General features: G+C 37.0%; 1 protein-coding gene across 1 annotated transcript; it reads left to right on the top strand.

Moving 5' to 3' along the window:
- The first annotated feature begins 5,109 nt into the window (after positions 1-5,109).
- On the top strand, positions 5,110-8,988 carry LOC117922252 (serine/threonine-protein kinase BRI1-like 2). Its single transcript, XM_034840315.1, has one exon. The coding sequence runs from the start codon at positions 5,301-5,303 to the stop codon at positions 8,706-8,708; it is 3,408 nt and encodes a 1,135-aa protein (XP_034696206.1). The 5' UTR covers positions 5,110-5,300; the 3' UTR covers positions 8,709-8,988.
- Positions 8,989-11,583: the final 2,595 nt, after the last annotated feature.

The raw sequence follows: 11,583 nt of genomic DNA, 5'->3' as shown, positions 1-11,583 counted from the left end.
TATTAATATAGACAGTAATATAAATTTATTCAATTCAAATACAACTTATAATTAATCATATTAGAATGACCCGACATAATTACAATCCACTTATTATATGAAATATACAACACCATACTATTTAATCTATTTAATAAATTACTTAAGTTGGATTATGTATGAATTCATGCAAATAACTCATTAATACAAGAATAATATGCTAAACCTATTAATGTACTTCTAACATATTAAATTTATTAACAGGATTATAATTTGTTTAAACCATTTAAAACTTTAAATTTATAAAAGTATTGTTTTAAAATACATTTTAATTGTTTTAACTTCAAAATTTTATTTTTCTAAAATCTTAATTAATTTAATTGTTAAATTTTAATTATAATATGTTTATAATATAGAAAATAAATTAAAATTTTAATCCTACACTTATTTATTATTTTATTTAATACATATATAAGATTTTTTTTAGTTAGTGCACATTTGAATACTTCTCTCTCTCTCTTTTTTTTTTTTTGTTAGAAATAGAAAGTATTATATAAAATGTAGAAATTTTTATTCCAAAAGTGAGTAAAGACCTTTATGTAATTGAAAAGTCTTTTAAAGGAATTACAACATTTTCACTTCCCAAAACTTTAAAAATTTTGAAAAGAGCTTTTAAGAATACAAGTTAAAGTTTTGCCTTTGTATACAAATTTATATTTGTTTTAAAAAAGAAATGCGATAAATAGCACATTAGTTATTTAATATTTTAGTTATATGATATGATATTTATAATTAAAAATATTTAAATATTTATTATTTTTAGATATATGAAATTAATAAATTTGCATAGATTAAAATATGTATCTATTTGATTATTTTCTCTAACACGTTAAATAGTTAAATTGGAATACGAACTTGTCTATTAAATTAATTATACAACTTGATATGATTATAATATGAACATGATTATACCTAACTTGACCTAATAAAATTTGAATCATTTTGCATCTTGCATCATAATGTTGTATAGTGTCAAAATTACCATCCCTGATTTAAAAGGCCTTTTATTACTTGAGTCTCACCAACCAAAGAGATTCAACTAAGGCCTCTACTTAAAAGTTCAAAGCTTCATTTGTACAGAGGACAAGAAGAGTAAGAGGCTTTTGGTTTAGGATCCCTATGAGTCTATCTCCAAGGGTCCCTTTCAAATACTCTGCGCTGCTCCATCCCCAATGAAGGACCATTGTCGTTTCGCTCCCTCCTACATTCCCCTTGCCCTATTCTTCCCTCCCCCTTGACACCTTATCGTCCTTGTGGCTCACCTTATGTCATACCAAGGACTCACCATCAATAGGTTCGAATGAATAAATTTGCCCAAACTGGTACGGGCCCAAAATATTTTTTTGTTGAGAAGTTTATCCAAACCTTTTCCACAAACAAGGTGCTTCCATGTGCATTCGTATGACTAAACAAATTCAAGATTGCAAAATATTCGAGATCATGTGTTTAAATAGGATGCCATCATCTGAGGTGATGGCTTGCATGCAGAGGAAGAAAAAAAAGCACTAGTCTTATCATTCCTGCAGTCCTTTGTATATTATTCCATCTTTCTGCCTCAAATTTAAATAAGAAAAAGAATTGAATAGAGTTCACTGTCTTCCCCTCAAGAAGAGGTATCTTCATCTTTTTGAATCATCAGAGATGGTTTTTTTATTTTTTTTCACATTGAAGATAAGATCAACCCATGGCCATCCTTTTTCACTGTAAATCCTTAAAGATGAGACCCACCCTCTGTTTCTCATGTGGACCCTTAAGCCTACACAGATGACAGAATAAAAGCAGGCTTTTTACTAATTAAAGCAAATTGATGATTTTTTTTTGGGCAACTTTGCTTTGAAGGAGTGGGGTATGGCATGTGGAAAGGCCATCATAAGGGTTACACCGCCCTCATCCCAATCCCCACCCTGTTAACTGTAGTTAGTCACGAGGTCCTTAGCGGCTTCTTCTTTCAATGGAAAAAAAAAGGAGTCCATACCTCTTTTTGCTTGTATGAGAAAAATGGTCAACTCTGAGACAAAAGAATCTAATTACTGATGATGCCTTGTACCCTAATTTTCACTGTTGTGGATAGAGCCTGGCTGCTTTTGCTGCTCTAAGAAAATTCTCCTAGGATTTGAACCAGAGGTGTGTCACAACTGAACCGGTCAAACGTTTGACAGAGCATCCAGCAATAATCTTGTGGCGTCCAAATCTGTCTCATGTTGGGAACCAAAATAGTTTCTCGTTTTTCTCATTTCAAACAACAGAGTTACAAATTATAGCTGTTACGTGCTTTTACAATAAAAGGCACCAACCCAATGCTCAACTTACAAAAACAAAAAGTATTCATACAACCGATCTGTTTTGGAAAAGCCCATCAACAAATCTTCTGAGAAAAATAAAAAATCAAGGTGTAAGAGCAGAGTAGATTGTGAATAAAGCGAGATCATAGCACAACTTGAAGCCTTTATGGGATCAACCGTCCACGTGAATCCCAAAAGGCCCAACTCAACAGTATTGTACCAAAAAACTAAAAAATTGAGAGACACCATAGCCCAACCAAGGCTTGCACGCCAAGGGAATCATTTTTCATGATTTGAAAAAGGGTTTGTGGCGTTTATTTCTTTGCAAAGATTAAAGAGAGAAAATAGGAGAGAGAGGTGGAAAAAGGGTTGTGGTATTCGGGGTCATCACCAATCATTTGGATTCTGTAAAAATCCCATAGTGGGAAGTGATATTGGGGGCCCCTCCAGCGTGCAATATTTGACATTACATTTCCTCTTTACTTCTATTTCTAATACGCACAACCATCAAAAGTCTCCCATCCCCCCATCTCCATCTCCCCTTTTTTATATTCCCCCAAAATTATGGAAATAAAAAAAGGCCAAAAAGCAAAAACTATGCTATCCCACTCCTTTGATTTGTTTGAAAAGCACTTGGATCATATCCATCTCATCTGCATTTTTGTTACCGTCCGATGTAGTGCTTTATTTTTTTACCTATAGTTATAAAAGAATATGCTGTGCCCCTCGTAAAAGAATAAGATAAACATATGGTCAATATCGATCAGTAGAGAAAGGGATTTCAATACCGAGATCTAAGTGGGGCCGAATTAATGATCAGAGGTCATGCTCATCTTCATGTGTTCAAAAATGTATGTTTTTTTTTTTTTCCTTTTTCTTAACCTTTCTTGTAGTCATAAGATCTTTATCTAGGGGCTCAAAACAATTTTTTTTTTTATTTTAAATGAGGATAATAATAATGGGTGATCTGAAAAATAAGAATCCTCAAATGATAATTCAGAAAACAGGTTGCCAGGGGAAGATGGCTTTCAAGTGGCCAATGGGGATGGTTCTCAGATTTGGTACAAGAATTGTGATGAGAACACCAGCGACATATGTGAATTCTTCTCATACACACTTTGGAATCATGATTCCAGGGGCCACTAAGCTGAACACATTATAAATCCAATAATAGCACATGTTTTTAAAACAAAGAAACGAAAATAAAAACAAAAGGACAACTTTTTAACGGTCAAAATGCAATTCACCATTATCATCAGAAGAGGTTTCTTCTTTGAAGAATGGACTCCTTTTGTAGTGCTCTTAAGTCTAGGAAAGTAGGGGTTGAAGAAGAGAGTTGGATGGATGATGATGATGATCATCATCTGCTCATGGCCCTCCCACTGTGCGAGCAGGCTAGCTTTTTTGGTAGGGCGAGTCCACCGGTGGTCATCAATGGCCCTCCGTCTCCCACCTCAGCTGGCACTGATATCCTCGAATTGAGATTTTATCATTAACCATATGATTGATTGATGCGAACCCCCAAATAACCTCCCCCATTAGCAATGCTAACCTCGAGAACTTACTCTCCACCAACTAGTCAAAACTTTCTTACTTTATCCTATACGTATTGCCTTAAATTACATTTGGACTGTAGATAAAGAACTCTCTTTTCCGTAGTGTCATCTTTTTGGTCTCCTTGATATTTGTAGGCCTCTTTTTTTCTTAATCTTATGGCACCGACGATTTTGACAATATGATCATGGTTTTAGTGAAACTAATCTTGGGTTTGTTATAATTTTAGGAACTTGATCTGAGTTAAACCTGTGAAGTGGGAGCCAAATAATAATTACCCAATAAAAAGAAGAAAAAAATGGATTGGATACAGAATAAGCCGGTCCAGTTTTAATGAAAGCAGGATCAGTTGATACTCTGGCTTTAATGGAAGAAGAGCAACAGGGTGAGGAAAAGGATTAAATAAAGAAGCGAAGGAGTTGGGGGCATCATCACCTCCAATGCCATTAACCTCAGAGAGCATTGATTTTGTTCCCACGTGGGCCACCACGCTATGTTTTTTAGTCTAATTTTTGAGTGGGCAACGTTACAACTAATGCTCCATTTTTGAACTGTATCATTGACTCCCCCATCTCCACTGGGCCCCAACCGTCACTCCCTCTTGCCATCTTAATTACCAGAAAAGAAAAAAATTGCGCAAACCCATTTGTGGCAACTTGGATTCGGGTCCGGGTTGTTATACCAACTAAGCCGAGACCCCTCCGGCCTCCACTATTGTGTTATTCTAATCTGGGATGTGATTTGTGATGATTCATGTCCGTCCCACAGAAGAAGAAAAAATATATATATATAAGCCAGCATGGATTCTCCCTTTCACTGTCCATTTTTATGTCTAAGATATTTTCCTATTTTCCCACTAGATCGAGGAAACTTTGAGAAAAAGGATGAGAATAATGGTAGGAATTTGATTGGGTGATCCAACAAGAAAATTGAGGATCAACGGTGGAAGTTAACGCATGATCCAATGATAAAAGTACACTCAGCTACACTAGAACTTACACGGGAAACATTCCTCACGCATGATGGCAGGAAATGAGTGTTGGATCATCAAACACATCGATGTATATATTCCTATAAAGCGCCGATCTTGGATAGACCTTGTCGGGTGGGGGCCATCCCTTTTGACCAAAAGTCAAATCCAAGGCTTCACTCCGAATAGGAGGGGGGTGTGTTCACAGTGTTTTAGTACTGAATGGAGAAGAAGCGTATAAGTAGACACCCACCAACCTCAAACCAAATTCTCCGCCCTTCTTTTTTGTTATTCCACCCCCACGTTCCCTCCTTTTTTTCGCCATTTTATATAAAACTCAAATCAAAAGCACCCTTCTTTTTCTAAAGCCCTTTGCTTCAACAAATTCTCATCATTCTCGCCACTCCCACTTTCTCTCTCACAGAAGCCTGTCTTTCTGCAAACTTGTTTCTTCAATGGAGAGCAACCCCTTTCAGCTTTTCTTTCATCGTGTTCTGAAGCTGCTGCTGCTGCTGCTCTGTGCGTTGGTTTCTGGGATTGAGCTACGAGGGGTGTCCGGGTCGACGAAGACGGATGGGGAGGCACTTCTTGCGTTCAAGAAGATGGTTCACAAGGACCCGCATGGAGTTTTGGAGGGGTGGCAGGCCAATAAGAGTCCATGCACCTGGTATGGGGTTTCCTGCTCTCTGGGACGTGTCACTCAGCTTGATCTCAACGGGTCTAAACTCGAGGGAACTCTCTCTTTCTACCCCTTGGCTTCTTTAGATATGTTGTCTGTTTTGAGCCTTTCTGGTAATCTCTTTTATGTGAATTCTACTGTTTTGCTTCAACTTCCCGTTGGATTGACACAGCTCGACCTGTCGTCAGCCGGGCTGGTTGGTTTAGTTCCTGAAAATCTTTTCTCCAAGCTTCCGAATCTTGTTTCCGCCACTCTTGCTTTAAACAATTTAACGGGGTCTCTCCCTGATGATCTCTTATTGAATTCCGATAAGCTGCAGGTTCTGGACCTCTCTTATAACAATCTAACGGGTTCCATCTCGGGCCTGAAAATTGAGAATTCTTGCACTTCCTTGGTGGTGTTGGATCTGTCGGGAAACAATCTAATGGATTCACTTCCATCCTCGATTTCCAACTGCACCAGTCTCAACACTTTGAATTTGTCCTACAATAACTTGACGGGAGAGATCCCGCCATCTTTCGGCGGCCTCAAAAACCTACAAAGATTGGATCTCTCCCGCAATCGTCTCACTGGTTGGATGCCTTCCGAGTTGGGAAATACGTGTGGGTCACTCCAAGAAATCGACCTTTCCAATAACAACATTACGGGTCTCATTCCAGCGTCTTTCTCCTCTTGCTCTTGGCTGCGACTTCTTAATTTGGCCAACAACAATATTTCCGGTCCCTTCCCAGATTCCATCCTCCAGAGCCTTGCCTCATTGGAGACCTTGTTGTTGAGCTACAATAACATCTCCGGAGCATTTCCTGCTTCCATTTCATCTTGCCAAAACCTAAAGGTTGTGGATTTCAGTTCTAATAAGCTTTCTGGCTTCATCCCACCAGATATATGTCCAGGTGCTGCTTCACTAGAAGAGCTGAGAATCCCGGACAATTTGATCAGTGGAGAAATTCCAGCTGAATTGTCACAGTGTTCAAGGCTGAAGACTATTGATTTCAGCTTAAACTACCTGAAAGGCCCAATTCCACCACAGATTGGGAGGCTTGAGAATCTTGAGCAGCTAATAGCTTGGTTCAATGCCTTGGATGGAGAAATCCCACCAGAGTTGGGAAAATGCAGGAACCTTAAGGATCTTATCCTTAACAATAACAACCTTGGTGGTAAAATCCCATCTGAATTGTTCAATTGCGGTAATCTGGAATGGATTTCGCTCACAAGCAATGGACTCACTGGCCAAATTCCACCAGAATTCGGCCTTTTGAGTAGACTGGCGGTTCTGCAGCTTGGCAACAACAGCTTGAGTGGTCAGATACCAAGAGAGCTAGCAAATTGCAGCAGCTTGGTATGGTTGGACTTGAATAGCAACAGACTTACCGGGGAAATCCCGCCTCGACTTGGCAGGCAGCTTGGGGCAAAATCATTAAGTGGAATTCTCTCTGGAAACACCCTGGCGTTTGTGCGGAATTTGGGGAATTCATGTAAAGGAGTTGGAGGCTTGTTGGAATTTGCTGGAATTCGTCCTGAACGGCTGTTACAAATCCCAACATTGAAGACTTGTGATTTTACAAGAATGTATTCTGGTGCAGTCCTAAGCCTCTTTACAAAGTACCAGACTTTAGAGTATCTCGATCTCTCCTACAACGAGCTTCGGGGAAAAATACCAGATGAAATTGGGGGAATGGTGGCTCTACAAGTTCTTGAATTGAGCCACAACCAGCTGTCTGGAGAGATCCCCTCATCACTTGGGCAGCTCAGAAACTTAGGTGTATTTGATGCATCACATAACAGATTGCAAGGTCATATCCCAGACTCATTCTCAAATCTCTCTTTCTTAGTCCAAATAGATCTATCCTATAATGAATTAACAGGGCAAATTCCAACAAGGGGGCAACTTAGCACACTTCCTGCAAGCCAGTATGCAAACAACCCAGGGCTCTGTGGAGTTCCATTGCCTGAATGCCAAAATGATGACAATCAACCAGTAACAGTTATAGATAACACTGCTGGGAAAGGAGGCAAAAGACCTGCCACTGCATCCTGGGCCAACAGCATTGTCTTGGGTGTTCTCATTTCCATTGCTTCTATCTGCATTCTGATTGTCTGGGCAATTGCTATGCGTGCAAGGCGGAAGGAGGCAGAAGAAGTCAAGATGCTAAATAGCTTGCAAGCATGCCATGCAGCCACAACATGGAAGATTGACAAGGAGAAAGAGCCACTGAGCATTAATGTGGCGACTTTTCAGAGGCAGCTAAGGAAACTCAGGTTCTCACAACTCATTGAGGCTACCAATGGCTTCTCAGCAGCAAGTCTTATTGGGTGTGGTGGGTTCGGGGAAGTGTTCAAGGCAACATTGAAAGATGGGTCAAGCGTGGCAATCAAGAAACTCATAAGATTGAGTTGCCAAGGAGACCGAGAATTTATGGCTGAGATGGAAACTCTGGGGAAGATCAAGCATAGGAATCTGGTTCCTCTGTTGGGCTACTGCAAGGTTGGAGAAGAGAGACTCCTTGTCTATGAATTCATGGAGTATGGAAGCTTAGAAGAAATGCTACATGGAAAGGCAAAGGCACGAGATCGACGTATTCTAACATGGGAGGAAAGGAAAAAAATTGCAAGAGGCGCAGCTAAAGGACTCTGTTTCTTACACCACAATTGTATACCACACATTATACACCGAGACATGAAGTCAAGCAATGTGCTACTGGACCATGAAATGGAAGCTAGAGTCTCTGATTTTGGCATGGCAAGGCTAATAAGTGCGCTTGACACACATCTAAGTGTGAGCACTCTTGCAGGCACACCTGGGTATGTGCCTCCAGAATACTATCAAAGCTTCCGCTGCACGGCTAAAGGAGATGTCTATTCTTTTGGAGTTGTTCTCTTGGAACTCTTGACGGGGAAGCGACCCACTGATAAGGAGGATTTCGGAGACACCAACTTGGTGGGGTGGGTGAAAATGAAAGTGAAAGAAGGAAAAGGAATGGAAGTAATAGACCCAGAGCTGCTTTCAGTCACCAAAGGAACTGATGAAGCCGAAGCTGAAGAGGTTAATGAGATGGTGAGGTACCTAGACATAACAATGCAGTGCGTGGAAGACTTCCCCTCCAAGAGGCCTAATATGTTGCAGGCGGTAGCCATGTTGAGGGAGCTGATACCTGGATCTTCCAATGCAAGCAATAGTGGTTGAACCATGCAGGGTATTGTTTATCATGCTTAGAAAGATAAAAGGGTTTGTAAGATTTGTGATTCAGCTGTTAAGAGTTGCTTGTATCTACTTTGCATCTCTTCTCTCTTTCAGATATGTTGACTACTTCCTAACAGATGGTAAGAGAATGTGATGTGACTTCCATGTTTCAAACTGATGCATTTGCTCCTGAATTATAGGCAAATTTATAAGCACTGGTATTTTCGGTTACAGGATAAGGAATATAATTTCATAGGCTACGGGCCTGTTTGGGAAATGAAAATTTTCTTTTCTTTTCGTTTTCTCAGCCACCAATCACAGATCCACATGCGAATTCAATTGAGTGATTGTCTACTAAGCATTTTAACGAACATGCATCATGAGTGGGAGAGATTTTTCAGCTACCACCAATAACACAAAATCAAAATAAAAAACAAAAATAAAACTAAACCAAGCAAAAGCACTACTTGATTTCACAACTACCTTATCAGCTACAGCCATGGGGGACATGGCATGGAAGAAATGTTGGTTCAGAGTTGCGCTGCTGTCACCGATCATAATCAGTTCAATTCAATTTTCAATCAGGTTCAGAACCCCATGATCAAACCCAGGTCAGCTGAGAAATAGCACTAGTGCTGAGGCCCCCTGGGTCAATATCCTATGGGCTAAGAAGGTACAAAATTTGAAGCTGAAAGGACCAATTCATATTTGGCTGGCCCATTGTTAAGTCCAGCCCATAATGACTGGAGAGTCAGGTCCACATCCATAAGAGCTCTATCCTCCGTAGCCCATGGGCTTGAAGCTCTCAATTTTCTTATTAGCTTTAAGACTTACGTGTTGAAATATGGACGCACATATGTAACATAGTTCATGATTAAGCTATTCGCATTCACATATTTGTTTTGTATCGGTTTTCTAAAGTATGAACCACCTTATGTGTAGAGTCCAATGCCATTATGGGTCTAAGACATGTGAGACCCAATAGTCCAAAGGGTATAATCCCTAAGACATACAAGGTATATAAGGTTAAATGTCTGTTCCCTTTTGAATATCTTGGAATAGAACAAAACGCAGTCTCTATCGCTCCCATCGTCAGAGAGATTACATAAACAGTGGATACCCCTCTATAGTCTTAGAAGATTCGTACTTCTTCATTAAACACACAATGGATTCAGGTATGTTCCAAAGTGGACAGGAAAGCATGTATTTTAATGCTTGATATATATATATATATATATATATATATATATATGGTTTATGTTTTTTGGTGATAATGGAGAATTAACATCCAACATTACGTAATGGCAAAATTAAAAATAAATTTTTATTTTTATATTGGAATATAATGATTTTTTCCCCCTATTTTTAAAGTACTTGCAGCTTTGAAAATACAAATACATTTGAGCTTCCTAAATATTAATATAACCTCTTTTAAGAAAATAGTTCTACAAACGGTTCTTCAAATTTAGAGACTTCATCAGACACTTTCTCTTTGTAATTATCATGCTTCTTGGGTTTGAAAAGAAAAAATTATGGGTGTTTTCCCACGTTTTAAAAAATAATTTTGTTAATGTTTTTTTTTAAATAAAAGTTTATTTGAAAACCTGAAACATTCTCAAGATGTTTTCCATATTTTTAAATATAAGTAATAATTTATTTTTAATAATTCTCTTTCAATTATTTTTAAGATAACCCTTAAAAAAAATATAAATAATTAAAATATATTCTTAGAAAACACTAGTTCTTATAAAACTATTTTCTATAAAAATTATCCAACATATTTTTGAGTTTGGGAATAGAAAATTGTTTTTAAGAACAATTTCAAATCGACTCTAAATGATTTAAAATACATTTATATTATGTTTAAAAAAACCTTTTTTTATATATATTTATATGAAAATTTGAACCGTAAATGAAATAAAATTTAATATAGAAATGAAAAAATATATATGATATAATATAATTTGATGTCTTTCTTAAAAATCTAAAACGAAAAAAGAAAATTAATATTGTTATACAAGATAATATTATAAAAACATTAAAATTGGGTTGAAGCCAAATCCAAAGTGTTGAAAATGATTGTTTAAATCCAGGTTCGAATTGGGTCGGATCAAACTATCCAAGTTTAACCGTTTGCAAAGATCCAAAATTTGAAGCTGAAAAGCCAATTCATATTTATATGGGCCCATTGTTAAGTCCAGCCCATAACGACTGGACAGTCAGGTCCACATCCATAAATCTCTATCCTCTAACGCCCATGGGCTCAAGGTGGAGGAAGCTCTCAATTTTCTTATAAAAACAAATTTTATTTTTTATTTTTGAAATAAAAGCATTAAATATTGGTGATTTTTCTAAATATTAAGATAATCCCTTTTAAGAAAATATTTGCAAATTTAAAAAAAAATACTTATTTAATGGTTTTTTAAAATGAAAATTTATTTAAGAATTTGAAATATTTTTAACTTATCTTTTATTTTTAAATATTTCTTTAAAATAAATTTTATATGTAATATTTTATTTTCAATAATTCTATTATAATAAAATTATTTTTAAAGCAATTTTTAAAACATAGTAGAAACAATAAAAAATAATGAAAATATATTTTTTAAAATAATTATTTTTAGAAATAAATTCTCAAAAAACTGTTTTCAATTAAAAAAAATTATTAAAAACGTTTTCAAGTCTAGAAACATAAAATTGTTTTTTTAAAACAGTTCCAAACAGGCTCTAAAAAATAGTTTTCATTTCAAACACCGAAAGTAGTCCTCCATAAAACAAGATTTTGGGTGAGATTCGTGAGAAAAACAAGCTTTCAAATCAGTAAGTTATGGAGATGAGAGAAGCTTGTTGAACAGTTTGAGTCCCTATTGATTGAAGC

Source organism: Vitis riparia, chromosome 1 (assembly GCF_004353265.1).
Source record: "Vitis riparia cultivar Riparia Gloire de Montpellier isolate 1030 chromosome 1, EGFV_Vit.rip_1.0, whole genome shotgun sequence".
Classification (NCBI taxonomy): Eukaryota; Viridiplantae; Streptophyta; class Magnoliopsida; order Vitales; family Vitaceae; genus Vitis; species Vitis riparia.
The sequence above is the reverse complement of the archived record's forward strand: the minus strand, read 5'-3'. Positions and strand labels throughout refer to the sequence as shown.